This window comes from Trifolium pratense, linkage group LG2 (assembly GCF_020283565.1).
Source record: "Trifolium pratense cultivar HEN17-A07 linkage group LG2, ARS_RC_1.1, whole genome shotgun sequence".
Lineage (NCBI taxonomy): Eukaryota > Viridiplantae > Streptophyta > Magnoliopsida > Fabales > Fabaceae > Trifolium > Trifolium pratense.
The window spans coordinates 73,323,730-73,349,536 of NC_060060.1; the positions used below are offsets into that span (position 1 = coordinate 73,323,730).

General features: G+C 33.9%; 2 protein-coding genes across 14 annotated transcripts; both read right to left on the reverse strand.

Moving 5' to 3' along the window:
• Window positions 1-18,719: 18,719 nt before the first annotated feature.
• On the reverse strand, window positions 18,720-19,229 carry LOC123905416. The gene has a single exon (XM_045955013.1). It carries the CDS (start codon window positions 19,227-19,229, stop codon window positions 18,720-18,722), a length of 510 nt encoding a protein of 169 aa, XP_045810969.1.
• Window positions 19,230-19,281: 52 nt separating this feature from the next.
• Window positions 19,282-23,691, reverse strand: LOC123911271 (vacuolar cation/proton exchanger 3-like). 13 transcript variants are annotated; one of them, XM_045962657.1, is made up of 10 exons: window positions 23,190-23,530; window positions 22,829-22,972; window positions 22,561-22,719; window positions 22,306-22,395; window positions 22,107-22,164; window positions 21,791-21,844; window positions 21,402-21,518; window positions 20,753-20,798; window positions 20,084-20,221; window positions 19,282-19,605 (listed from the first exon to the last, which is right to left on the reverse strand). In XM_045962657.1, exons 4-9 carry the CDS (start codon window positions 22,359-22,361, stop codon window positions 20,196-20,198), a joined length of 357 nt encoding a protein of 118 aa, XP_045818613.1. In that variant the 5' UTR covers window positions 22,362-22,395; window positions 22,561-22,719; window positions 22,829-22,972; window positions 23,190-23,530; the 3' UTR covers window positions 19,282-19,605; window positions 20,084-20,195. The 13 variants fall into 13 exon arrangements, with proteins under 13 accessions (XP_045818613.1, XP_045818612.1, XP_045818611.1 ...); XM_045962656.1 differs by having other exon boundaries at window positions 22,626-22,719; window positions 23,190-23,528; XM_045962655.1 differs by having other exon boundaries at window positions 22,829-23,691.
• Window positions 23,692-25,807: the final 2,116 nt, after the last annotated feature.

A 25,807-nucleotide genomic window follows, 5' to 3' on the forward strand; every position in this document is an offset into this window, starting at 1 on the left:
TTCTTTGATATTTAAACAAACATCATCAACAATCATCAACACATACAATGCATTTACTCACATTTTTAACACAATACTAATAATATAAGTAAAGTGTATTAAGCATGCATTTTATCATAAAACAAACTCCGGAATCGGAATCTACGCGAAAAACTGGGTAAAATACATAATATAACATGTTAGAACCCTCAAAGTCATTCAAATTCCAAAACAGCAAAGTGTTGTGCTGACACGGTGGCTAAGCGAGCCTTAGCGAGCTGTAGCGAGCTGTTCGCTGAGCGAAGGCTCAGCGAGCTTCAGCGAACCACACCAGTGGCTCACCTGCTCGTAGCGAGCTGCAGCGAGCTGTAGCGAACAGCTCCTGCCAGAACTGCTCAAAACATGCGATTTCCACCCAAATTCACCCAAAAATCCCATTTTTCATGTTATAAACCCCAAATGAGTTTGTATTCAAGTGCAACAAACATATCTAAACACAAAAGGACAGTTCATTTCTCAGATCTACATCATAAACATCGAAAAAGTAAAGTTTAAACACTTTTTCATCAAAACTCTCAAGAACACAAAGTTCTTGAGTTTAATCTTTCATACAACTCGTTTTAACCATAATTTTCGTTCATTAATCATGTTAAAAGCATGTTAAGCATATTAAGAACCTTAGGAACGATTTCCATCAAGAAAATCCGTTCTAAGCTAAAACGAAAATGGGGTGGAGGAAGTTCGGGTGAGGAGAAATCGACATTCTCCCCTTCCTCGGGTCACCCACGAATATGAAATCTACTCTCTTACCTGGATTCGAAGAAAACACGACGAAGCTCTCGAGTCCCTAGCTCTCCTTCTTACCCTAGCTCCTCAAGCTCTCTCCTTTCTCTCAAGAACACAAGAACATGAGAAAATGAATTCTCTCTTCCCTCACTATGCCCATATGGGTGCTCCACACACACACAAGGCCCATTGGGCCTCAAGCCCAATTGGCTTGGCCCAATAACACGTTAACTCTCTCTACTCGCTTAATAACTAAAGTACTCGATAAATAACTTAAAGTTATTAACTTAATTAAAATGCCACGTTAAATAAGATATTTTAACACATAAAAATAAAAATATGAAAATTGGATCGTTACAAAATGGGTCGTAGACACTAACGTTCGGCCCGACTAATGGAGAATGCAAGAAACTGCAGAAAACCATATATGCAGAAAAAAAGCGGCAATCAAGAAAAAAAAAATACCTCCATCCAATTCTTTGTAATACTAGCGGTGACAATGTCAAGCATGTTCTTCATTACATAATATCCACAGTCATTACATAATATCCAAGTAACAAACCACGAAAAAATCAGAACAAAGAGAGATTTTGCAACCAACAAACTGAGACAGAACAGAGAACAGAAAACACAAATTAGACTTTTTCCTTCTTCTATGCGTGAAAACAAATTCCTCACCACACACTTCCACCATAATCATACCCATCTCCCATCAAAACCACAACCACGTAACAATTGTAAGAGCTAAAACACAAAGAAATCACGAAAAGGAAAATATTTAAAAAGGATTAAAAAAGAAAGAAGAGTACCTGAATCGATGTGAGAGAGAAAAACAAGCTTCGATTCGTGAGAGTAGAGGCCAGAGAAAGAAAGAGAAGCTTTGATTTGGAGTTAAGCTTCGATTTGGAGTTAGGGTTCGTGAGAGAAAGGACGACTGCGAGTGAGAGAGAGAGGACGGCGCTGGTGGTGAGTTGAGAGAGAGGACGGCGCTAGTTCTTGCGAAGGTGAGGGGTTAAGGTTGCTGCGAGCAGGGTTGCTGCGTTTTGGGTGTTTTTTTTCGAAGGTTGCTAGGTTTTGGGTGTTCTTCGCGAAGGTGAGAGGGTTTTTTCTTTTAAGTCTTGATAATTGGGAGAGAGATATCAGATACACATGACTATTACCTTGTTCCAAAAATATTATTTTATTTTTTTTATTCAACCTGACGTTTTACATCTGTGGCTAAATATGACCAGATATATACATATTTTAGATAATTTTCACCATAATTACAAGATTGCCACCACGTTTAGTTATGCTTCTGGTACATTGAAGCCAGATGTAAAAAGTCTTGTCTATTTATTTTTCACATCTGTGGACATTGAAACCAGATGAAAAGACTACTCCATATAGCGTTTTACATCTGACATATGCTCGTCAGATGTAAACATGATGTGTAATATGTCATATTTGTACTAGTGATCAGGGCCTCTCTACGATCCGTTGGGCCACCTGTTATCAGGTTTCCGCTATCGGGTCACCTACCGTTTATATCCACGCACCAAGCCTAATAGTGTTGGGCATGAGGGGGTGTGTTAAGAGTCCCACATCGGTTGAGAGATGGCCTTACTAAGTATTTATATACTAGAGGCAATCCTCACCTTACAAGCCGGTTTTGTAAGGATGAGTTAGACCCAATACTCATTTCTAAGAAGTATTATATATTGTAACAAAAAAAAAATGTGAGATGATGATTTTTTCAAGCTAAACAGTCTGAAATCAAGAAATGATACTAATATTGAGATAAACCCGGCACAATAGGAAAATTGAGATCTCTCTATCAACCTGTGACGAATCAAATCTTGTTGAAAACCCAAAGCAACCTAGAACTAATCGAAAACCAAATCGAGGATGGTCAATCAACGCGGCTAGAACTAATCGAAAACCAAATCGAGGATGGTCAATCAACGCGGCTGAGCACTACAAGCACAAGAATTACCAAAAAGCCCAGCAAACTCATTAGCATGACGAATGACTACTACCGTCAACACGAAGAATATACGCACCTAGCCATTTCGAAAGCAATATCAGGCTGAATCAGTCTTGATGAATCAAGCTCGTGGGAAGCATCCAACAAAACAACCCACAAATTAAGATCCCACCATGAAAACAGATTTTGAGAGCGGCGATGGATCTGACCGCCAACACGGAAACAACAAATCCACAAACCAACTACTCATGGCGATAGCGACTCTTGGGGTTGATTGCAATGTAAGTTTCACATTACTAATGAAGGGAAGAATAAAGGGTAAAGAAATTATATTGAAGAAGTCTCACATTGCTTAGAGAAGTAAAGGGTTGGGGAGTTCAATGATATATATATACCTCAAGTTCCTTGTTTCAATACACAAAGCAGTGGTGCCACATCTGGTTTTCACTTATTGGCGGTTTTTGGCCGCCTAATGTTACCGACGGACGATTTATTGGCCGATGAAGGTCGCGAGCTGGCCGCCAAGAAGTGGCATTTTATCGGCGGTTTCTGTGACTTCTTTAGGCCGCCAATAAGATGCGGTTTTCTAAGTAATTAATTGAGAGATAATTCAGAACTAAATTGATACTATATATATATATATATATATATATATATATATATATATATATATATATATATATATATATATATATATATATATATATATTTATATATTTTATTATAATTTATGGATACAATTGATTGAGGAAAGACTACTTTGATATAATTTTCACAAATCAAGGAATATTTTAACTATTCGATAAACTTAAGGACGAAATTAATGGATGAATAAAAATTCAAAGAATATGTTGATTATTTACTTTTAAAAACACACCTAGAAAAGTAGGTTGTTGTTTATTCCACTTGCACAACCCATATATTTCCATTGTGTGTTGGTCCCAAATGAAAAATGCATGGATAACTAGAAATAATATTGTAGATAGTTTACTTATGGAATTTATTTAACTAAGAAAGCATATTGGAATGCCATGATATATTGCTTTAACTTTATTTGTGAATTCGTCTTGATGAACAAATATAGAAATTCTGTCAATCTTTCACCATGTGATATTGTTCTTGACCATTTTGTGCCTTTAGGAAATGCTTTTGTCACGAGATAAATGTAGCATGTAAAGTGATTGATCACTAACAGTTGAAGTTCCACATTGCAGTTTTTTTACCATGATTGAATTCACATGGTACATGTAACATTGTAACGTGTTAACTTCTGAGTGAGTGAACTCATAGAGGACATATATATATGCTACTACTGTTTTTAGTGTAAGACATGAAAATGAGAGAAAAAATAGACAAGTGAGTCAGTCACCTACTGGCCACTTAGAACTCTTGCATAGTGAATGTCTTGAGTATGTTGAATGACTAATTTTGGATGAGAGAAAAAATAGACAAGTGAGTCAGTCACCTACTGGCCACTTAGAACTCTTGCATAGTGAATGTCTTGAGTATGTTGAATGACTAATTTTGGACCTGAGTTGAGATATATTGGCATGCAAATGCAAAAATTGCTAACCAAAAGCTTGGCCTAATCATTAATAAGGTGAATGAGTAATTTTGGACAAGAGCGTACCACAATATGAGTGGAATGAAGAGCAAATATCTCATAACATGCGACATTTTTCTACTATAGATAGTGTGCCATAATGCCTTAGCTTAGAATGAGGATGAGTTGTCTTGAGCCTAAGACGTAAGTGGACTACCAACATTGTGGATCTTAGTTCGGTCCGAAATATTACATAGTACAACCAAAACACTAAGACTACCTAATCCTAGAATATTTATGTATAGGGAGCACAAAGACCATCTTAAATATCTTTGGTGTATTTGTAAATCATCAATGCTGAATTACTTGGCCTATCGAAATCAACTTCAAATATGAATTTATTATTCCACGTCCACAAGTACAGAGAAGTCATCAAGAAAGTAGTCTTCATATTTTAACCTGCCTTTGCAAGTGAAACAGGTTTTAATAATATAATATTAACTTATGTTATTTACACAATTACCACATATACCATATTTATGAAAACTGCCCATAACAACCTTAAATTTTAATTTAAACACAAACTGAAAAAAATAATTTAATGTTTTTTTTTTCAATTTTTCCTTTGTTTTGCAAGATGCATTGACACGTGGCAACCTATTAGTCAATTAACAGGCAAAATAATGTTGGGAGCTAAAAGAAAAAAATATCAGGGATAAAAACATGTTATTTTTTTATAGAGACAAAAAAACATATTTAGCCCTTGACCTAAAAAAGTTTATTTAAATTAGAAGACGAGTTGACCTAAAAAATCTTAACGATATTCAATCCAATATTATATAAGTCTTAGTTAGTAGAATAATTGAGCTAAAAATTATTTGTTGGGTTAAATCCGGTATAATAAATCATAATTAGTCAAATGATTTGCCTAAATTTTTTTAATGATGTTCAATCCGCTATAATAAATCTTAATTAGTAGAATATATAATTGATCCGAAAATTCTTGGCTAGGTTCAACGCAGTATAAAAAGTCTAATTTAGTAGACAAATAAAAAGTCTTAACATGGTTTAATTTGGTTTAAGAAGTCTTAATTAGTTGAATAATTGGTCTAAAAAATTCTTAACTAAATTCAACACGGCATAAAATGACTAAATTATTATAATTGACCTCACAAATTTTTTTATTTTTTATTTTTATAACAGAGCAGACGATCGAACCCAAGACCTCATGCTAACTATCCAAACCCCTCACCACTAGACCAAATTCATAATGAGGTTAAATCTAGTATAATAAGTCTTAATAGTCTAATAATCAACCTAAAAAGTCTTAATTAGGTTCAGCGCGGTATAAAAACTTCAAATTAGGAGACAAAATGACCTAAAAAGCCTTAATGTTGTTCAATCCGGCATCATATATATATATATTAGTTAGTAGAATAATTCACCTCAAAAGTCATAACTAGGTCCAACGTAGTATAAAAAATCTAAATTAGTGGATGAATATTGACTTAAAAAGTCTTAACGAGGTTAAATCTAGTACATGTCTTAATTTGTAGAATAATTGACCTAAAAAATTTTAGTTAGGTTAAATCCGGTATAATAAGTCTTAATTAGTCCAATAATTTACCTAAAAACCTAAATCGGGTTCAATCTGATGTCATGTTTCTTAATTTAGTAGAATAATTGACCCACAAATTCTTAGCTAGGTTCAATGTAGTATAAAAAGTCTAAAAAGCCTAACATGATTCAATCTGGTATAAGAAGTATTAATTAGTCGAATAATTGATTTAAAAAGTTTTAACTAGGTTCAATGCGGTATAAAAAGTCTAAATTAGTATACGAATTGACCTAAAAATTATTAACGAGGTTAAAATCGGTATAATAAGTTTTTAATAGTTTATAATTAACCTAAAAAATCTTAACTAGATTCAACACAATATAAAAAGTTTAAATTAGTATACAATTGACCTAAAACTTCTTAACGAAGTTAAACCCGGTATAATAAGTCTTTAATAGTCTAATAATTAACCTAAAAAGTCTTAACTAAATTCAACGCAGGTAAATTAAATTATGTTCCTTTAATTGTTTAATAATTAACCTAAAACTATCAAATTATGTTCCTTTTTTCTAATTCCCGTGGGTAAATTAAAAAATGTAAGTTAATATTTCATCATATTTGTTTTTTTTTTAAAACTCAGCATCCGGCCCAAGGACCGACTAATTCAAGGGGGTCAATCCTACTGCCCACTTATGGCGGCTCTGTTTAAAGCCAAAATTGTTTTTCTTACTATGTATGAACTAATCAAAACCCACCAAAATTGACACCAAAAAGAATAGAACCTACAGAGTTCATCATAATATTTCATCATAGTTAATCATAAATAAATATAATAAAAATTTAATGTAGGATGAAGTTCACTATGTTTGTAACGACCCAATTTTCAAATTATTAATTTTTATGTGTTAAAATATTTTATTTAACGTAGAATTTTAATTAAGTTAATAACTTGAGTATTTATCGAGTACTTTAGTTATTAAGCGATAGTGAGCGTTAGTGTGTTATTGGGCCAAGCCAATTGGGCTTGAGGCCCAATGGGCCTTGTGAGAGGTGAGGGTGGCGCCATATGGCCAAGTCATGAGGGAACATTTCATTTGTTCTTGTTCTTGACAAGTTGGAGAGAGAAGAGAGCTCAAGAGCTAGGGCAAGGGAAAGTGAGGAGAATCAAGATCAAATCTTCGAGTTTTCTTCGAATCCAGGTATGAGAGTAGGTTCCATAGTCGTGGGTGATTCGAGGAAGGGGAGAATGTCGATTTCTCCTTACCCGAACTTCCTCCACCCCATTTTCGTTTTAGATTGGAATGGATTTTCTTGATGAAAATCGTTCCTAAGGTTCTTGATATGTTTAACATGCTTGTAACATGATTAATGAACGGAAATAATGGTTAAAACGAGTTTTCTAATGGATTAAACTCAAGAACTTTGTGTTCTTGAGAGTTTTGAGGAAAAAGTGTCAATCTTTACTTTTTCGATGTTTATGACGTAGATCTGAGAAATGAACTGTCCTTTTGTGTTTAGATATGCTTGTTGCACTTGAATATGAACTTATTTGGGGTTTATAACATGAAAAATGGCTTATGTGAGAGTCTTGAAAGTTTAGAGTTTGAAATGAGAAATGTAGAAAATTGTCATCTAAGAGGTCTGAACCTTTACGTGCAATTTTGACCTCTTTTCGTTGTGAACTGGTTTTAGTGGCCAACATAAAAGTTGTAGCCCTGTTTGTTAGCTTTCCAACGAGTATATGTACGTCTCCATTGGACTTTCGTAGCCCAAGTTATGATCGTTGCAATGAGAGGCTGTCCAATATTTCCGCCTGAAACGGCAGAGCAGTGAGCAGCCAGCCTTTCAGATGTTTTTCCGCCCCAGGCGTAAACATTTCCGCCTCAGGCGTAAAGTTCCGCCCCGGGCGTAAATATTTCCGCCCCAGGCGTAAATGCTGCAGTTTGCACCAGTTTTTCATCTGCGATCTTCCTTTGCATGTAGTTTCGAACCAGTATCTTATTCTTACATGATTGTTGATGATTGTTGATGATTGTTGATGCTTGTTGATGATTGTTGATGCATATATTGATTGTTAATCATGTATGTTGTAAATGACGAATATTAAGGTTTTGTTAATCTTAATAATGACGTATGTTGGATAGTGTTCCACATAGTAAATGACGAGCTTTATGCTAAATAATTGTTGGTGAATTCATGAAAAACATATACATGCATTCATGAATTTTGTTGTTGTATATTGGATATTCCAATAAAGACGGATATCGGATTATATTTATCCGATAAAGACGAATATTAGAGGTGAGATACTCTAATAAAGACGAAACGGTACCACATGCATTAGATATGTCTAGGGTGACATTGCATGAAGTTGACGCATTAGAATGCATTAGGATATGTGTACATTTATGTGATAAGTGATATGTGACACATACTTGGATAATTGTGATAATTGATTGTGTGAGTATTCGATTATATGTCTTTATGTACTTATAATGGAATGGTAGATTGTTGATGGATATGGACGAATGTATGATATATGCATGATTATAGAAGAAGTGTTTAAGTACCCTTTTACTTGCACTTGTATTTTGATTATGTGATCTAACTCTCATGCTTTGTGTTATGTGCTGGACCGTTGGGGGTTCAGGTTCTCAGGTTGAGGATTCCGATCAGAGTTAGAGGGCGTTGCTCGTGCTTGGTGTAGCACACTTTTTGGTGAGGAGTTAGCGTAGACTACTCCTTAGATATATGTTATATATATCTTTTTGATGGGTTGTATAGAATTGCTCTGATTAGGTTTTACCGGGTCGGGTTATTCGCTTGATTTGTATTTGAGCCCGTGATGGCATATTTAACTTTGCTATTCCTAATCTTTTGGGTTGTAAACATAATATCCTTTGTTGATATGGCCTAGAGCCTAAGGATATTGTGTGAACAATTATGACTGTTGTATGATATACATTATGATAATTATTCGCTTTTAATTCCGCTGTGCTAGCATGATTTTTAATTATGCCGTGGTTTGTATTATTAACATGTGACGCCTAGATTTTCTTAAGTGTTTTATTTATTTATATCTAATAAATACGCGTTAAGGGGTTGGGTGTTACAATAGTGGTATCAGAGCAGGTCGGTTCATGTGGAACCAATTAGGATTAGTTACCCATATATTCAACTTGTGTAGAGATAACACTGTTGATATTACCTTTCTAAGTCTGTTCTTGGATTGATTGGTTGTTCAGGATCATGGCTGGAAGGGCTAACAATCAGATGGCAGATGCGATAGCTACTTTGACCAACATCGTGGCTAGAGATCATCAACCCGGGAGGGAAGATGAGATGAGGTTAGAGAGATTCATGAGGCATAATCCGACACTTTTCACTGGAGGCTATGCTCCAGATGCTGCTGTCAAGTGGGTAGAGGAAGTTGAGATTGTCTTTGAGGCTATGAGGTGTACCGAGGAAAGTAAGTTGACCTTGGGTACTTATGTACTTCGTGAGGAAGCTAACAAGTGGTGGAAGAATGCTAAGCTGAGGATGGGAGTTGGTGGTGTGGTAATCACTTGGGAGATGTTCAAGGGAGAGTTCTTGAGGAAGTACTTTCCGGCTGATATTAGGAACAAATTGTGAAGTTGCATGGTATTCCGTCGAGTATTGTTTCGGATCGAGATCCGAGGTTTACTTCGAGATTTTGGGAAAGTTTGCAAGAGGCTTTAGGGACTAAATTGAGGTTGAGTTCGGCTTATCATCCTCAAACGGATGGCCAATCGGAAAGGACGATACAATCTTTGGAAGATTTGTTGAGAGCTTGTGTTTTGGAGCAAGGAGTAAGTTGGGATTCGTGTTTGCCGTTGATCGAGTTCACGTACAACAATAGTTTTCATTCGAGTATTGGAATGGCACCTTTTGAGGCTTTGTATGGAAGGAGGTGTAGAACACCGCTTTGTTGGTTTGAATCCGGAGAGAGTATGATTCTTGGTCCGGAGATTGTGCAAGAGACTACGGAAAAGATTAGAATGATTAGAGAGAAGATGAAAGCGTCTCAGAGTCGTCAAAAGAGTTATCATGACAAGAGGAGGAAGGACATTGAATTTCAAGAAGGTGATCATGTTTTCTTAAGAGTTACATCGACTACCGGAATTGGACGTGCTTTGAAATCGAGGAAGTTAACGTCGAAGTTTATTGGTCCTTATCAGATTTTGAAAAGAGTGGGGAAAGTGGCGTATAGGATTGCTTTGCCGCCATCATTGGCGAATTTGCACGATGTGTTTCACGTGTCACAATTGAGGAAGTATGTTAGAGACCCGTCACATGTGATTGAATCGGATGATGTTCAAGTGAGGGATGACTTAACGGTCGAAGTTGTGCCTTTGAGGATCGAAGGTAGAGAAGTGAAGAGGTTGAGAAATAAGGATATCGCCTCGGTGAAGGTGGTATGGGGAGGACCCGCTGGTAAGAATGCGACTTGGGAATTGGAGAGCAAGATGATGAGTTCGTATCCAGAGTTATTTCCAGGTAATTTTCGAGGGCGAAAATTCTTTAAGGAGGGTAGAGTTGTAACGACCCAATTTTCAAATTATTAATTTTTATGTGTTAAAATATTTTATTTAACGTAGAATTTTAATTAAGTTAATAACTTGAGTATTTATCGAGTACTTTAGTTATTAAGCGATAGTGAGCGTTAGTGTGTTATTGGGCCAAGCCAATTGGGCTTGAGGCCCAATGGGCCTTGTGAGAGGTGAGGGTGGCGCCATATGGCCAAGTCATGAGGGAACATTTCATTTGTTCTTGTTCTTGACAAGTTGGAGAGAGAAGAGAGCTCAAGAGCTAGGGCAAGGGAAAGTGAGGAGAATCAAGATCAAATCTTCGAGTTTTCTTCGAATCCAGGTATGAGAGTAGGTTCCATAGTCGTGGGTGATTCGAGGAAGGGGAGAATGTCGATTTCTCCTTACCCGAACTTCCTCCACCCCATTTTCGTTTTAGATTGGAATGGATTTTCTTGATGAAAATCGTTCCTAAGGTTCTTGATATGTTTAACATGCTTGTAACATGATTAATGAACGGAAATAATGGTTAAAACGAGTTTTCTAATGGATTAAACTCAAGAACTTTGTGTTCTTGAGAGTTTTGAGGAAAAAGTGTCAATCTTTACTTTTTCGATGTTTATGACGTAGATCTGAGAAATGAACTGTCCTTTTGTGTTTAGATATGCTTGTTGCACTTGAATATGAACTTATTTGGGGTTTATAACATGAAAAATGGCTTATGTGAGAGTCTTGAAAGTTTAGAGTTTGAAATGAGAAATGTAGAAAATTGTCATCTAAGAGGTCTGAACCTTTACGTGCAATTTTGACCTCTTTTCGTTGTGAACTGGTTTTAGTGGCCAACATAAAAGTTGTAGCCCTGTTTGTTAGCTTTCCAACGAGTATATGTACGTCTCCATTGGACTTTCGTAGCCCAAGTTATGATCGTTGCAATGAGAGGCTGTCCAATATTTCCGCCTGAAACGGCAGAGCAGTGAGCAGCCAGCCTTTCAGATGTTTTTCCGCCCCAGGCGTAAACATTTCCGCCTCAGGCGTAAAGTTCCGCCCCGGGCGTAAATATTTCCGCCCCAGGCGTAAATGCTGCAGTTTGCACCAGTTTTTCATCTGCGATCTTCCTTTGCATGTAGTTTCGAACCAGTATCTTATTCTTACATGATTGTTGATGATTGTTGATGATTGTTGATGCTTGTTGATGATTGTTGATGCATATATTGATTGTTAATCATGTATGTTGTAAATGACGAATATTAAGGTTTTGTTAATCTTAATAATGACGTATGTTGGATAGTGTTCCACATAGTAAATGACGAGCTTTATGCTAAATAATTGTTGGTGAATTCATGAAAAACATATACATGCATTCATGAATTTTGTTGTTGTATATTGGATATTCCAATAAAGACGGATATCGGATTATATTTATCCGATAAAGACGAATATTAGAGGTGAGATACTCTAATAAAGACGAAACGGTACCACATGCATTAGATATGTCTAGGGTGACATTGCATGAAGTTGACGCATTAGAATGCATTAGGATATGTGTACATTTATGTGATAAGTGATATGTGACACATACTTGGATAATTGTGATAATTGATTGTGTGAGTATTCGATTATATGTCTTTATGTACTTATAATGGAATGGTAGATTGTTGATGGATATGGACGAATGTATGATATATGCATGATTATAGAAGAAGTGTTTAAGTACCCTTTTACTTGCACTTGTATTTTGATTATGTGATCTAACTCTCATGCTTTGTGTTATGTGCTGGACCGTTGGGGGTTCAGGTTCTCAGGTTGAGGATTCCGATCAGAGTTAGAGGGCGTTGCTCGTGCTTGGTGTAGCACACTTTTTGGTGAGGAGTTAGCGTAGACTACTCCTTAGATATATGTTATATATATCTTTTTGATGGGTTGTATAGAATTGCTCTGATTAGGTTTTACCGGGTCGGGTTATTCGCTTGATTTGTATTTGAGCCCGTGATGGCATATTTAACTTTGCTATTCCTAATCTTTTGGGTTGTAAACATAATATCCTTTGTTGATATGGCCTAGAGCCTAAGGATATTGTGTGAACAATTATGACTGTTGTATGATATACATTATGATAATTATTCGCTTTTAATTCCGCTGTGCTAGCATGATTTTTAATTATGCCGTGGTTTGTATTATTAACATGTGACGCCTAGATTTTCTTAAGTGTTTTATTTATTTATATCTAATAAATACGCGTTAAGGGGTTGGGTGTTACAATGTTCAATATAATTAATTACCATTATCATCACAAACATGATTTTAAACCCTTAATATATAATTTTGCATAATTAAAGATGTTGTTTGTGGTCCACAAGTTCTAGCTCAACTGACAAAAATTGACAAAATTGTTAGGTTGAACGCCATGATCGGGATTCGAACCCCAATTCTCTCATTTGTGTGTGTAAATTTATGATGTATTTGTGATTTCGTCTCTGTAAAAAAAATAATATTATTTGTGGATACTCCCTTTTAATTAAAATTGGGTCATGCTAAACAGTGTTCCCGGTGCACTAGTTAAGCATACTAAAAAAGAAAACAAATGAAAAATTAATGTATTTAAGCATAATTAAATTGCAAAGTAAGTAATTAAGTTTTTTTTGGTAAACTAAAGGTATCATCCGCGCGCAACTACAGAGACTAATCTCCTTGAGGTAATTGAGATCCATTTAAGGGGTTGACCTCTCCCAACAAATGCTTCTCCATATGCACCGACCGGAAATCGAACCCAAGACCAAATAGTTAAGGGACCCAAGTACATGTTGATGCAAGTAATTAATTTTAGCAGAGCAAAAATTATACAGAACTTAAAGAAGCAATAAATATTACTTTAATGCGTCATATTGTAAAATGTTGTAAACGGTCAAGCGCCATAAGTTATACACTTCTATTTAGAGGTACCGGGTTCAAAACTGCTTGGTGCCAAATTACATTATATTTTTTTTATTTCCTTTTTTAAATTTGCTTCTTCAACCTCTAGACGGGTACAATTGTTCTTGAGGATTTTATATTGGTTTTTGTTTTGTTAAATTGATTTGATTTATGTTTGTGTTTGTTTTTGACGGCATGTTTGTGTTTTGTTTGATTTTGGGTTATTTGAATCCCTAATGTGATTTGGAGAAAAAAAATCATTGGAATGAAAAGAGAATAATAGAAAATATAAGGGTTATATTGGTCATGGACAAATTTTAATTAATAAAATACAAGTGCGCATTACTATAAAAAAAATTTAACTTGAAGAACACTGCACCCTCAGGTTCCCAGTAATGCATCATGTTCATTGATTATTTTATTAATAAATCTGACGGCTAAAAGGTCCTTTTCCATGGTGGGAGACCTACATCCATTTCCCATGCTAGACCGAGCCCATATTTTATTGTTAGTTTAAATCTCTTGTTTGTTGATATTGTTGAAAACCCACTTGCTAAAATGAAGAAAAAGAGTTATACAAAGAGCTAGGCGATACAAGTCTTGCATATACGGAGTCGCCAAGAACATGAAGTATCATTTTATCGATAAACTGGGTACAAACCCGTGCGTTCGCACGGGACGCGCCTTCGGCGCGTTATATTGTGTCGGTGCGTTAGGTCGTAAGGGTTCTACGGCGCGTTGCGAAATTGGTATCAACAAAGATATTTTTTGATAAATAGAATAATTAATTGAATTAGAAGGTTGCGTTATCATTATTTGACACAATGTAGTGTTTAATTGGGCCAAATGAGTCTTATAATTGGGACAAAAAAACAAATATAAAAATAAAAAGGCTTTTTTGAATATGGAAATATGCACTATACCAAAAAAAATCACTATTAAAAATATGCCCTATAGTGTAGAATAAAGGAAGTTTATTTCTAATTTTAAAAGTTATTAAACTAAATATTATTTCCGTGTAGCCGAAATTTTTTGTATAATTTGAAATGACGTGTCGATTAATAATAGGTAAGCTAAAATATTTCTAACTTGATAATAGTAAGAATACTAAAAAATTGAAATTATAAAAAAATTAATATAGATGAACTAAACATATTACGTTGTAATATTTATTTTTCTTTATTAGTTTTAAAAACGGCAAAATTAATATGTATTTAGAATTCACAACTGTCAAATGTGTCAATAAAACTGGGAAGGAGAAAGTATCAATTATTGTGAGCTTAACAAATTTTGGGGTTTTTTTGTATGAAATTTTGATTTGATTAGTTGATAATCTTGAGAAAATATCAATTATTGTCAGAATGAAGAAATCCAATTCGCCTATCATGGTGGATTCAATTTTAGTTTCATTGATTTGTATCAAGATAAACCAACAACACTAATAGTTTTATTGTTTTGATTTGTATCAAGATAAACCAACAACACTAATAAGTTCTGAATCAATGAAATAAGTACTATTACATTGAATTTGTACATATTCACCAAAAAAATTTATAGTTATGGCAATGAACAGTTATAAAGTGATAAGCTATTATATCACACATTCACGAAACATTGCTTATCATACAGCATATCATTATATTAGCCAATTAGAGTACACATTAATATAACATAATAAGTTCCAAAATGAAATTAGAGAGGGCAAATACTAAATTTACATATTGATCATAAAGTTTGCTGACTTATAAAATGCAGTACAACAAAAGCATAACTTGTAATTCCTCCTGATGTTGTCCCTTTAATTGCGACGTTGAAGAGTGACAATGAGTTCAAATGTATCCGGAAATAGCTGAAATATCAAGGTGCCTCCGGCTCTTGGCCTGTGAGTAAGCATATAAGCATACCAGCCGTCGCCAATAAATTTTTCAAATGCTCCAACATTCTGTGATCTGGTAGAAGTATGAATAGGGCATCGATGATGAAAATCCATATCTTCCGAGATTAAGTCAAGAAAGGTTGCTCTTGAAAGTACACCTCTTGAAAGAGCATTTGGAAAGTGCTGCCATATTCAAAGTACTTTATAAGACTTAGTAGGAAGTTATTTTCAGTAATCATGATTTAATAACAACAAACATTAAATAAATTGTAGGCATTACCAGAACTTGTTTTTTTGAAAGATTTGTCATTGCTCTGGAAACTGTTTTATTCCATTCAACTGGTTCTTCATCAGCATCTACAGGCTCTGGATCATTTGGATTTTGAACAACTTCTTGAGGCTCATCAGCATGATCACCTTCTTCAACTCCATCCTTAAAATAAATAGTATGTATCAGAATATTTATTTTGGAAACAGAATGAAATTTCTAATGAAGTTAAATGAAATATTATGAATGTACATTACCAATATTATGGTTCCCTCATCAGATCCATCATCATTTAAGCCTTCTTCAAAAACTTCAGTTGATGCATGTGATTGATCATCAAATGATTCAATGAAAGTCAATGAAAACTTATTGTTTGTAATTTTATACACTAGACGCACTTTTGTTCGTCTTTCAAATCCAAATGTATAGCAAATGTCATTTCCAAACATAACTTTATCAGTTTCGTTGAATCGAAAATACACAGGTACTGATGAATCATTCCACAAAATCCGACCATAGTTAAGTCGATTCAATTCCCTTTCCCATTGTTGATAGAAATCAATTGGGATGTGAATGTAGCTCTAAATTTGAAAAAAACCTTAGTTATTAATATCATTTTTTGCATAACATCAGTGAAAATAAACAGTTTATAATGAATTGCAATGTACCTCAGACGGATTGATGATAGTTTCGAATGTTGTTGGCCGATTACTATTATCGATAGTTCCAATCACCATCATTTGGAACTCATTGTTGATAATTTTATAATCCAAAATCACTTTAGTTGGTTTTTGAAAATCAAACGTTTGAGCTACCATATGCGCATAATACATGAAACTTTCGTCATCGGTTAAACATAAATGTACTGTTGATGAGTTATGATTTGTAGTTATCCTGGCATCTTGTTTTTTGAGGAGTTCATGTTTCCATTCCTCAAAGAAACTCCTTGGTATTTCAATTTTGCCCTAAAGTTGATAGGATTTATGATTTTTAAATGATCGTTTAAAAATAAATGAAAAATATAAAAACTAAAGTATATAAATTCAATCGTATACCTCATCAGGGCAAATGAGTGTTTCAAATTTGTTGTTCCTTTGGTTATCAGTTCTGATATAAGTAGTTTATCATCGTTAGTTCAAATGGTTTGACAGCAACATATATTAAACTAATTTAATGGTAAACATAAGATACAATCTTTATACAATTGATACAACATATGAATCAGTTACATATGAGGAGCATATTTTGAAGATTTTCATATAGAACATATAAAAACTATAGCTTCAAAACAGATTTGATTGAAAAAGACCACAAATTTTGAAGTATTTGAAGCATGCAAGTTAATATTTTGATGCGTGCGAAAGGTAAATTAGTTGATAAAGTTGAGGTTTTTACCTGCTTGAAGAAGGTTCCATTGCAGATCTGAATGATTGGGTGAATTGTCGAAAGCGATTGTAGCAGATGGAATGACAGTAGACGAAGGAAGACAAAGATTTTTTTTTGCTACAGAGGAAGATAAGAGATTTTTTCTTGAAAAAGGTTAGTTTTGTGAAGTTGGTACTGTATTCTTGTTGCCTTTTTCGTCAAATGACCATATCTATAGGAATATATTGTTCTATTGAAAAAAGACAACTTTGTGTTGTATATTTTTATGGTAAAGTTAGAAAGTTAGAATGATTGAGAAATATAGATTTTGCCAATAGGTGATTGGTTCCACAATTTTGTCTCAATACTTATATACTCTTTCCATTTATAATTAGAAGCAAAATTAATTTTTTAAGATTAATCAAAAAACTAATGTATTTGGTCTATATTATAGACGAAATACATATATTATAGAATGAATTTAAAAATTAGTATTTTCCTTATAACTAAGGATAGATGGAATATGAGCAAAAACATTTTGGATATAAGAACAAAAAATGTTGGATACTTTTTTTTGTGTTATATATACTAAAAGTTTTAGTTTTTACGGTTATGGAAAAATGGATGAATATATATCTTCAACAATATATAAAAAGGATAGGTGACAAATAGTTTGCGTATATATGAATGATTACCAATTTAATACTATATATATATATACTATATAAAACAATTTTTTTGGACATAAGTTAGACTTTGGCAGGCGCTGAACGCATCTGTTTGGCTTGCTAGTTATATTATAGTCTAAATAGATGGATTTTAGGATGAATTTAAAAACTAAATTATTTATTGTATATAGGATCAGAGACAGTATTGTTTAAAGTATACGTCTAACTAAAAAAAGTTAATAATAAGTTGGAGACACTCTTCAATTTTTTATACAATAAAAGTTTTAGTTTCTACGTTTATTGAATAATTGATGAATCTCTATTAGATTATAGTATAAATACATGGATTTTAGGATTAACGAAAAAACTAAAATATTAATTATATATAGGATCGGAGGAAGTATTATTCAAGTACATGTCACACTGAAAAAGTTATTAATATGAACACACAAAAATTAGATTGAAATATAAACCTTAAATTTCTGTTTTGACAACAATATTCAATTAGGAGATAGAATAAGTTTTGAATTCAAAGATATAACCTTAAATGTTTGTCAGGTTTCCATAGTTTAGACTAAGTTTTATGCTACAAGACTAAGCAACATTATGAAATTAATTATTTGTAGTCAAATTATGTTATTTCCTAAGTATTTCATATTCCGCTATATGGTTGTAATGGATTTTATGTTAAGTTATTTTTTTATTTAACTATTATCGTAAAAAAGAATTGTGTCGATTAATGATAAACGCAACCTTCAAATCCAATTAATTGTTCTGTTTATCAAAAAATATTTCGTTGAAACCAACTACGTAACGCGCCGAAGGCGCGTGCAACACGCCGTAGAAGCCTTACGATCTAATTATATTGAAATGACACACATTGGATATGGGTTTAAAAGATTCGATATAGACTTTGTCATGGGCCAACTTTGTCTTTGGCCCAAATTGAATTATCTTTTATTGTATTATAACTAGACGGCCGCCCGTGCGTTGCACGGGTTCGGCGGAACGTGATTTGTATACCAATCATGGTTGTTATGTGCCGAGGTAATTAGTCATAAGCATATGCAAATTTCTTAGGGGGTATCATTTATATACCAATCATGGATGCTATTAGCCGAAAAAGTTAGTCATGAACATGCGGAAAATAACAAAGGGGGACATCATTTACATCGCAATTGAAATAGTATCATGTCGCAATTAACACAAAGTAAATGAAGTACAGATTCATATCAGAAAACAACAAAAACAAATTAAAGGTCAATTGGATCACAAAAACTGGAACCAACACGGGCACTCTTCTTGTCGTGGACAATTTGCTCGTGCATTAGTTTACTATATTTGGCTTGTTGAATAGCAAAATATGACTCCCAAACAATAGCTTCTTGTGAACAATGTTGTTTCCATTGAACACACGTTGGAGGTATCGGACAACCATCCTTCAACCTGATATAGACATAATGACCGGGAATAGCTCCAACACAAATAACCAGCGAATAAGGGTCGGATGATGGAACACCGCGCAATGGAAAAAATGTCTCGGATGCTCCTTGTTTCGTCAACTTAACGACTGCTTTGCCCAAAATAGAAGCTACAATGTGTCCCATATCCGGGAAGGTTAACCATTTGTCGATCAATGCAACACCGCGTCTCCTGGACTTTCTCTTTGATGGCAAGAGTGCATCTGTGATATAAGCCAAACGCTTCTCACACCCATCGAAATTAAGTACATAACCGTATGCAAAAAGACATCGAAATTCCATATCCAAAGAACATCAAAATAAAGTACATACCCACGTGAAAAAGACATCAAAATGACTAAAATAAAATACATCACCATAACGCCAAATATATTTCAATCATGGATGATGTTAATCACAAAATAAATGTCCAAAAATAACACATGGAAAACAAAATGATAGAGATAGGAATCATAAGTTATAACATGTCAATCTTCCTTATAACATGCAAGAACACCACAAAAGAAACTCTTTCCTTAGATTTTACAAACTTTTCTTCAAACTCTTAAGTTACTAACTTCATAGGAATCATCTTGAAATCCATCTAGCAACTCCCAAAAATACTATCTACTACAAATCTCTCACATTAAAGCAAGCTAGAAACTATGATTTTGAGAACCTGCACAAAGAAAGAAACCAATTTAAGCTTGCTGTATCACCACATAGGAAGAACATGTCGTGTGACCAAAATTAAAGCCAAACCACTAAACTATGTGCTAACAAAGTAATGTAGCACGCAATCTAATGTGTATTTAGACTATTAGATGACAAAATTTATATTCCTCTCAAATCTCAATATTAGTTAAGCACAACAATGACTACATTTGGCAAACTAATTTCTCTTGGGATGGAGTGGATTATAGATTAATGGAAAACCATATATGAAATTGCAAACAATATATATATATATATAAGAAATAAAAGGCTTACACTATGAACATTTATTTCAATTAGATAGGTTTGCATAATAAAAGCCTTATATATATACAGATTCAAAAAGCTAACAAAGTAACAAACATTCCTATAATAACTAAAAAATTGAATACATATAAGTATATAACAAACCAAAAATGTAAAAGAGTAAAAGACCAACAAACCTTGTTTGTCAAGGGTCTTTTAGGAGGCTTGTAACTTTTCTGGGAAAGCAAGAAAAGTATGGCAACCGAATAGTTGCACACTATTGGTTAACACATTTTTGTGAGCATGCTTTCATGATACAATTGCATTTATCCCATCTGCACTGCACATGTATTAGTTATGCAAAAATTGTCCCAAATGGCTTCAACATGCTGTCAAATGCACAACTAAAAATAGAATGAGTGAAATTCTGGTAATGATATGTAAGCACTTTTATATAAATCCTAATTCATTATTCCTTAACCGATATCTGTCATCAAACATTATTGGTTTGGTTTGCTGACAGTATATTTGATTTTTTGTTACTAACTCATTTGATTAATGTACCATCATGACAGGTTCAACAGAAATGTTATCTCTTTTGCAAGCGCTAAAATTCAAACCTTTTTTGCTATAAAACAGAAAAACTTATGAGCCAGTCTAGTAAATTTGTTATCTCAATGATACATCTAGTATTGGATTGTTTCTACAAATGTGTTTCGTTAACTTAGTTACATACTTAAAGCATATCTAATGTAGTGATGTGACATGAGCTCGATTAAATGTGTTTTGGGGGGCATTTAGGAATGCATTAAATAAAGGATTAGTAGGTAACCAAATTAAGGTTAGAATGGATATGAAATCCTTACCTACGTCGGAGGCTGCCGTTGTTGTTGTGCGAGAAAGAAGAGCAATCTAAAAATGTATAAAAAAACAAAACTGCCTTATATTTAGCAAATTAGCAAAGTAAAATGGTTAGCAAATAATTTACAAAACCAAAACCGCAAAAATTGATCTACTTCTTAAAACCAAGCCTATTGCAAAAGATTCAAAAAAGCAAATGATGATAGGAAAAAATTGATCAACTTTGGGAAAATAAGTCTGCATCCTCTTGAATACATCACAAGAAACAGGTTAGAGCAATATAATAGTACCTCATCCTCAGTTTCTACCTGAATTCAAAAGATTCATCACATTAATAACCTCTTCTAAAATTACCTAAAAATCATATAGATTAAAAACTGTTCAAAATTTGAACTCAATTCATGAAGATTGGAGAGTGTGGTGTTGACCGAATCCATAACTGATTCAGTTCTGGTTTTAATCATGTTTTGAGTATTTTGCACTACACTTCATAATATTTAATATCAAAGTAATCAAACCAAAACATGGCATAATAATATAAAGTGGTCATGTCAATACCATATAAAATTTCATTAAGAAATTAATAATAATAAAGTCAGAAATTCACAATTTGGTGTTTTTTTCAATTGAAAATTCTCTGTCAAATTTATATACCTGTAAAGTGAAGGCACTGACAATAATTGCCAAAGCAAGAGAACCTGTCTCAAGGAGGTTGAAGTTCAAGTCCATTTTCACACCCATTATCCAAGCAACAATTACACATAGTGGAACCTATAAATTGTAAAATATTAGTTTTCATTATTATTAAAATAAAGAAGACTATATATGAAAATGGTTTTAAGTTATAGTTCGCAACCGCAATTGCAGCCGCAATATAAAGGATATTTAGGTGTTTGCAACATTATCGCGGCCGGAACTTTGACAGCATCAACCACATTTTTCCACTATATAAAAGTCCGCAGGGAAACCGCAACTGTGACCATAAGTGAAATTTAAAACCAAAGTATCGATAATTTACATTTAGATGGTGAGAGTATATTTACCACAATCATTGCAATTTGAGTAGCAGAGCCCAATGCAACACCTAAGGAAATGTCCTGCAGCCATGAAAGTACATCAGTCTCATTCTCATAACCAATTTAATCAAACAAAATCAGAACTAAATGCACGTTTAGAAAAACGATGAATTAGATTAAATCATAACTGTAATTCTGTTAAAGCTCAAAATGTAGTTTTTGCGAGGATTATGCCGGGCAATGACACGCAGTAATTTGTCAAACTCATGGTAATTTCAGATATAATGAATTCATCATTCCAACTTAAATATCAGAAAGAAAAACACACTCCAATGACAATAACCTTTTTTACTGCCAATCTTTGTGAATCTCTTGGAGTAACCTCTGCTAATCTCTGCTTTCTACACAAAATTAATTCCACATTATTAATTAACAATCTTATAATAAACTCAAAATTTAAACAAAAAAATGATCATCAATTAGTTAGTATACAATGTGAATTTGTGATAGAATGAAAACGAAATTGAATATGAAAATCATACATCAAACCACAAAGTTTTTGGCCAGTGAAGATGTCAGTGACACTTAACATGTCCATGTTTTCCAGTTTTGGAAGTTGAAACTTCAACTACCTGTGTCCAACACAAACAAACAAACACCACAAAACATAAATCATTAAAAATCAAAACTATTCAATTTTATCATTAGAATGTTTTCTGCAAAAATTAAAATAAATAAAAAACGAAAAACAGTTTGAAAGAGAGATGAGTTTATTAACATCCACGGAACTCCGGTACCAAGTCGTATAGCCATATCTGCTGCCCACTTTGAGTTTATTGACATCCAAACAAGTCATGCATACCTCTTGATAGTTTCCAAGCTTCTGTCCACATCTTTGGTTTGTAAGCCGTATTTGGAGAGAAATAATCACAATAGAAGCCATTGCAAGTGTTAATCTGTACAACGTTTTATGTCGAAATTAGAAGCTGAAATCCTAGGAAGCATAATAGACTGAATCCAGAATATAAATATTTTCTTAAAATGATAAAGTGCAGCTGAACTTACGACAGGATAGGAGCATCATCTTGCTTGCACATGATCCACGGAACTCCGGTACCAAGTCCTATAGCCATATCTGCTGCCCACTTTGAGTTTATTGACATCCAAAGATCCAATTTCATGGAGGATTTCAAACATGCAAGATCAAAACTAAACATAATACAAAACTAAAAATAAGTGTTAAATGTTGGGGTTTTCAGATTGCAGTAGATTCATCAGTCTATAAATTGGAAAAAAAAAACATCAGTGTTACCATCTACCATAACCACCACACATCACCACCACCTCCAATCTGTAACCATCTCATAAAAAAAAACAACAGAAAAAAAAAGCAATTAAATAGAGCATAGAAAGTAACAGATCTAACCAGAAGAAGGAATGAGAAAGAAGATTCGTCGCCGCCGTCGCCAAGCACCGCATGTTGCCGCAAACTTCTCTCCTCGGCCGGAATTCTCTCCTCCTCGCCGGAACTTCTCTCCCGCCGACAAATGTTCTCTCACTCGGCCACTCCCTCACACTGACGAGTTATTGATTTATAGGTGGTGGTGGAAGTTGCGGTGGATATTATGGTGAAGATGAGATGAGGAGGACAGAGAGAAAGAGATTGAGAAAGGTTATAGAAGAAAGTGTGAAGATAGTGAGAAGAGAGAGATCGCACAAGAGAGAAAAGAGAGAAGAGAGAGAAAAAAACTTCACAAATGAAAAAACAATTGAGAAAAGAGAGATATATATCCCACTAGGTCCAATGCATGTGTTCCATATAGCAGGCCATGTGTAAGCTTATACTCCTCACCATGTGGTTTGCTAAGGCTATAGATGTCAATCAATCATTAGATAGAAATTAGGGTTTGCAATTAGGGTTGCATAGTTTATCATCTTTTATATATATATAGATATATAGATAGATATAGATATATTATTTGTAGTACTTGCTCTATGAAATTGGCACAAGTCAATTCATTAATTTAGTAGGTATAACTTTCTAGCATTTGTACTGAAGATATGAGTAGTAATCTCTTGAAAAAAGTAGTACTTTATGAACTTTTTTTTAATTATATATTTTTATTAGTACTTACTCTAATAACTTTGATGATATATTCACATGTTTTTATCTATTCTTCATATCTTACTTTTACCATTCTATATATATATATATAGGGGGCTGCTAATTTAGACCCAGTTGGGTCTAAATTAGCAAGGTGCACCTTTTGAGTTGGACAAAAATACCCATTTTTTAATTTTTTGGAAGAATAGAGCAACAGGGGCATTTCTGTAATTTTATGCAACAGTACACGCGCCCCCACTTCTTTTTCCCCCCCAGGACACGTGGCAGCTTCTCATTTGACAAAATCCACGCGCGTGCATCACACGCGCCGACAGGCGCGCGTGGGGGTGAAGGCTGACGCGGAGAGAGAAACCTTTTTGAAAAAGGCAGCCACGTGTCACGCTATTATTGGCTGCGTTAATTTTTTTCCATTTTATACTTTAAACTCGATTATTTCATCGTAAATTAATTTTTTATTTTTTATTTTTTATACCAAAATTCATAATTTTTTTTTCTCTACAAATAGAGACTTGGTTCGTTTGATTTGGACACCGAAAAAAAAACGCAATTTTTCACTACTTTAAACTCGATTATTTCGTCGTAAATTAATTTTTTATTTTTTATTTTTTATACCAAAATTCATAATTTTTTTTTCTCTACAAATAGAGACTTGGTTCGTTTGATTTGGACACAGAAAAAAAAAACCCAATTTTTCACTACCTTAATCTCATCAAATAACTAATAATCAACTTACTGAAACCATTTTACCAGGAAAATGGTTTCAGATTACAACTCTCTGAAACCATTCTATCAGATAAATGGTTTCAGAAGCAAACACAATTAATAAATTACTCACTGAAACCATTCTACCAGTAAAATGGTTTCAGAATACAACTATGTGCAACCATTCTACAAGCTAAATGGTTTCAGAAGCAAATAACTAATAATCAACTTACTGAAACCATTCTACCAGCAAAATGGTTTCAGATTACAACTCTCTGAAACCATTGTACCAGATAAATGGTTTCAGAAGCAAACACAATTAATAAATTACTCACTGAAACCATTCTACCAGTAAAATGGTTTCAGAATACAACTATGTGCAACCATTCTACAAGCTAAATGGTTTCAGAAGCAAATAACTAATAATCAACTTACTGAAACCATTCTACCAGCAAAATGGTTTCAGATTACAACTCTCTGAAACCATTCTACCAGATAAATGGTTTCAGAAGCAAACACAATTAATAAATTACTCACTGAAACCATTCTACCAGTAAAATGGTTTCAGAATACAACTATGTGCAACCATTCTACAAGCTAAATGGTTTCAGAAGCAAATAACTAGTAATCAACTTACTGAAACCATTCTACCAGCAAAATGGTTTCAGATTACAACTCTCTGAAACCATTCTACCATATAAATGGTTTCAGAAGGATTTCGGTGTCCAAATCAAACGAACCAAGTCTCTATTTGTAGGAAAAAAAAAATTATGAATTTTGGTATAAAAAATAAAAAATAAAAAATTAATTTACGACGAAATAATCGAGTTTAAAGTAGTGAAAAATTGCGTTTTTTTTTCGGTGTCCAAATCAAACGAACCAAGTCTCTATTTGTAGAGAAAAAAAAATTATGAATTTTGGTATAAAAAATAAAAAATTAATTTACGACGAAATAATCGAGTTTAAAGTATAAAATGAAAAAAATCACGCAGACCCATTCATATGCTGACACGTGGCTGCCTTTTTCAAAAGCAAAATTTTCTCTCTCCAGCTTATAATCTAGTGTGTCGCAGACAGGATGATCTGATAGATCAGGATGATCTGGGCTGTCTGATTGATCAGACAGTCTTAATGAGATCACATCTTGGCTGTCTGATGGAAATCAACGGTCTGTAACCATGGTCCTTCCGTACGCGCGCGACACTGGATCCACGTCT

Coding starts and splice junctions, on each gene's coding strand:
- LOC123905416 (XM_045955013.1), bottom strand. CDS start 19,229: ATGGAATTTCGATGTCTTTTTGCATACGGTTATGTACTTAATTTCGAT.
- LOC123911271 (XM_045962652.1), bottom strand. CDS start 22,361: ATGGACATGTTAAGTGTCACTGACATCTTCACTGGCCAAAAACTTTGT. Junction 22,165..22,305: donor CAAAAACTTTGTGGTTTGAT/GTATGATTTTCA, acceptor AATTTTGTGTAG/AAAGCAGAGATTAGCAGAGG. Junction 21,519..21,790: donor CTCAAATTGCAATGATTGTG/GTAAATATACTC, acceptor TACAATTTATAG/GTTCCACTATGTGTAATTGT.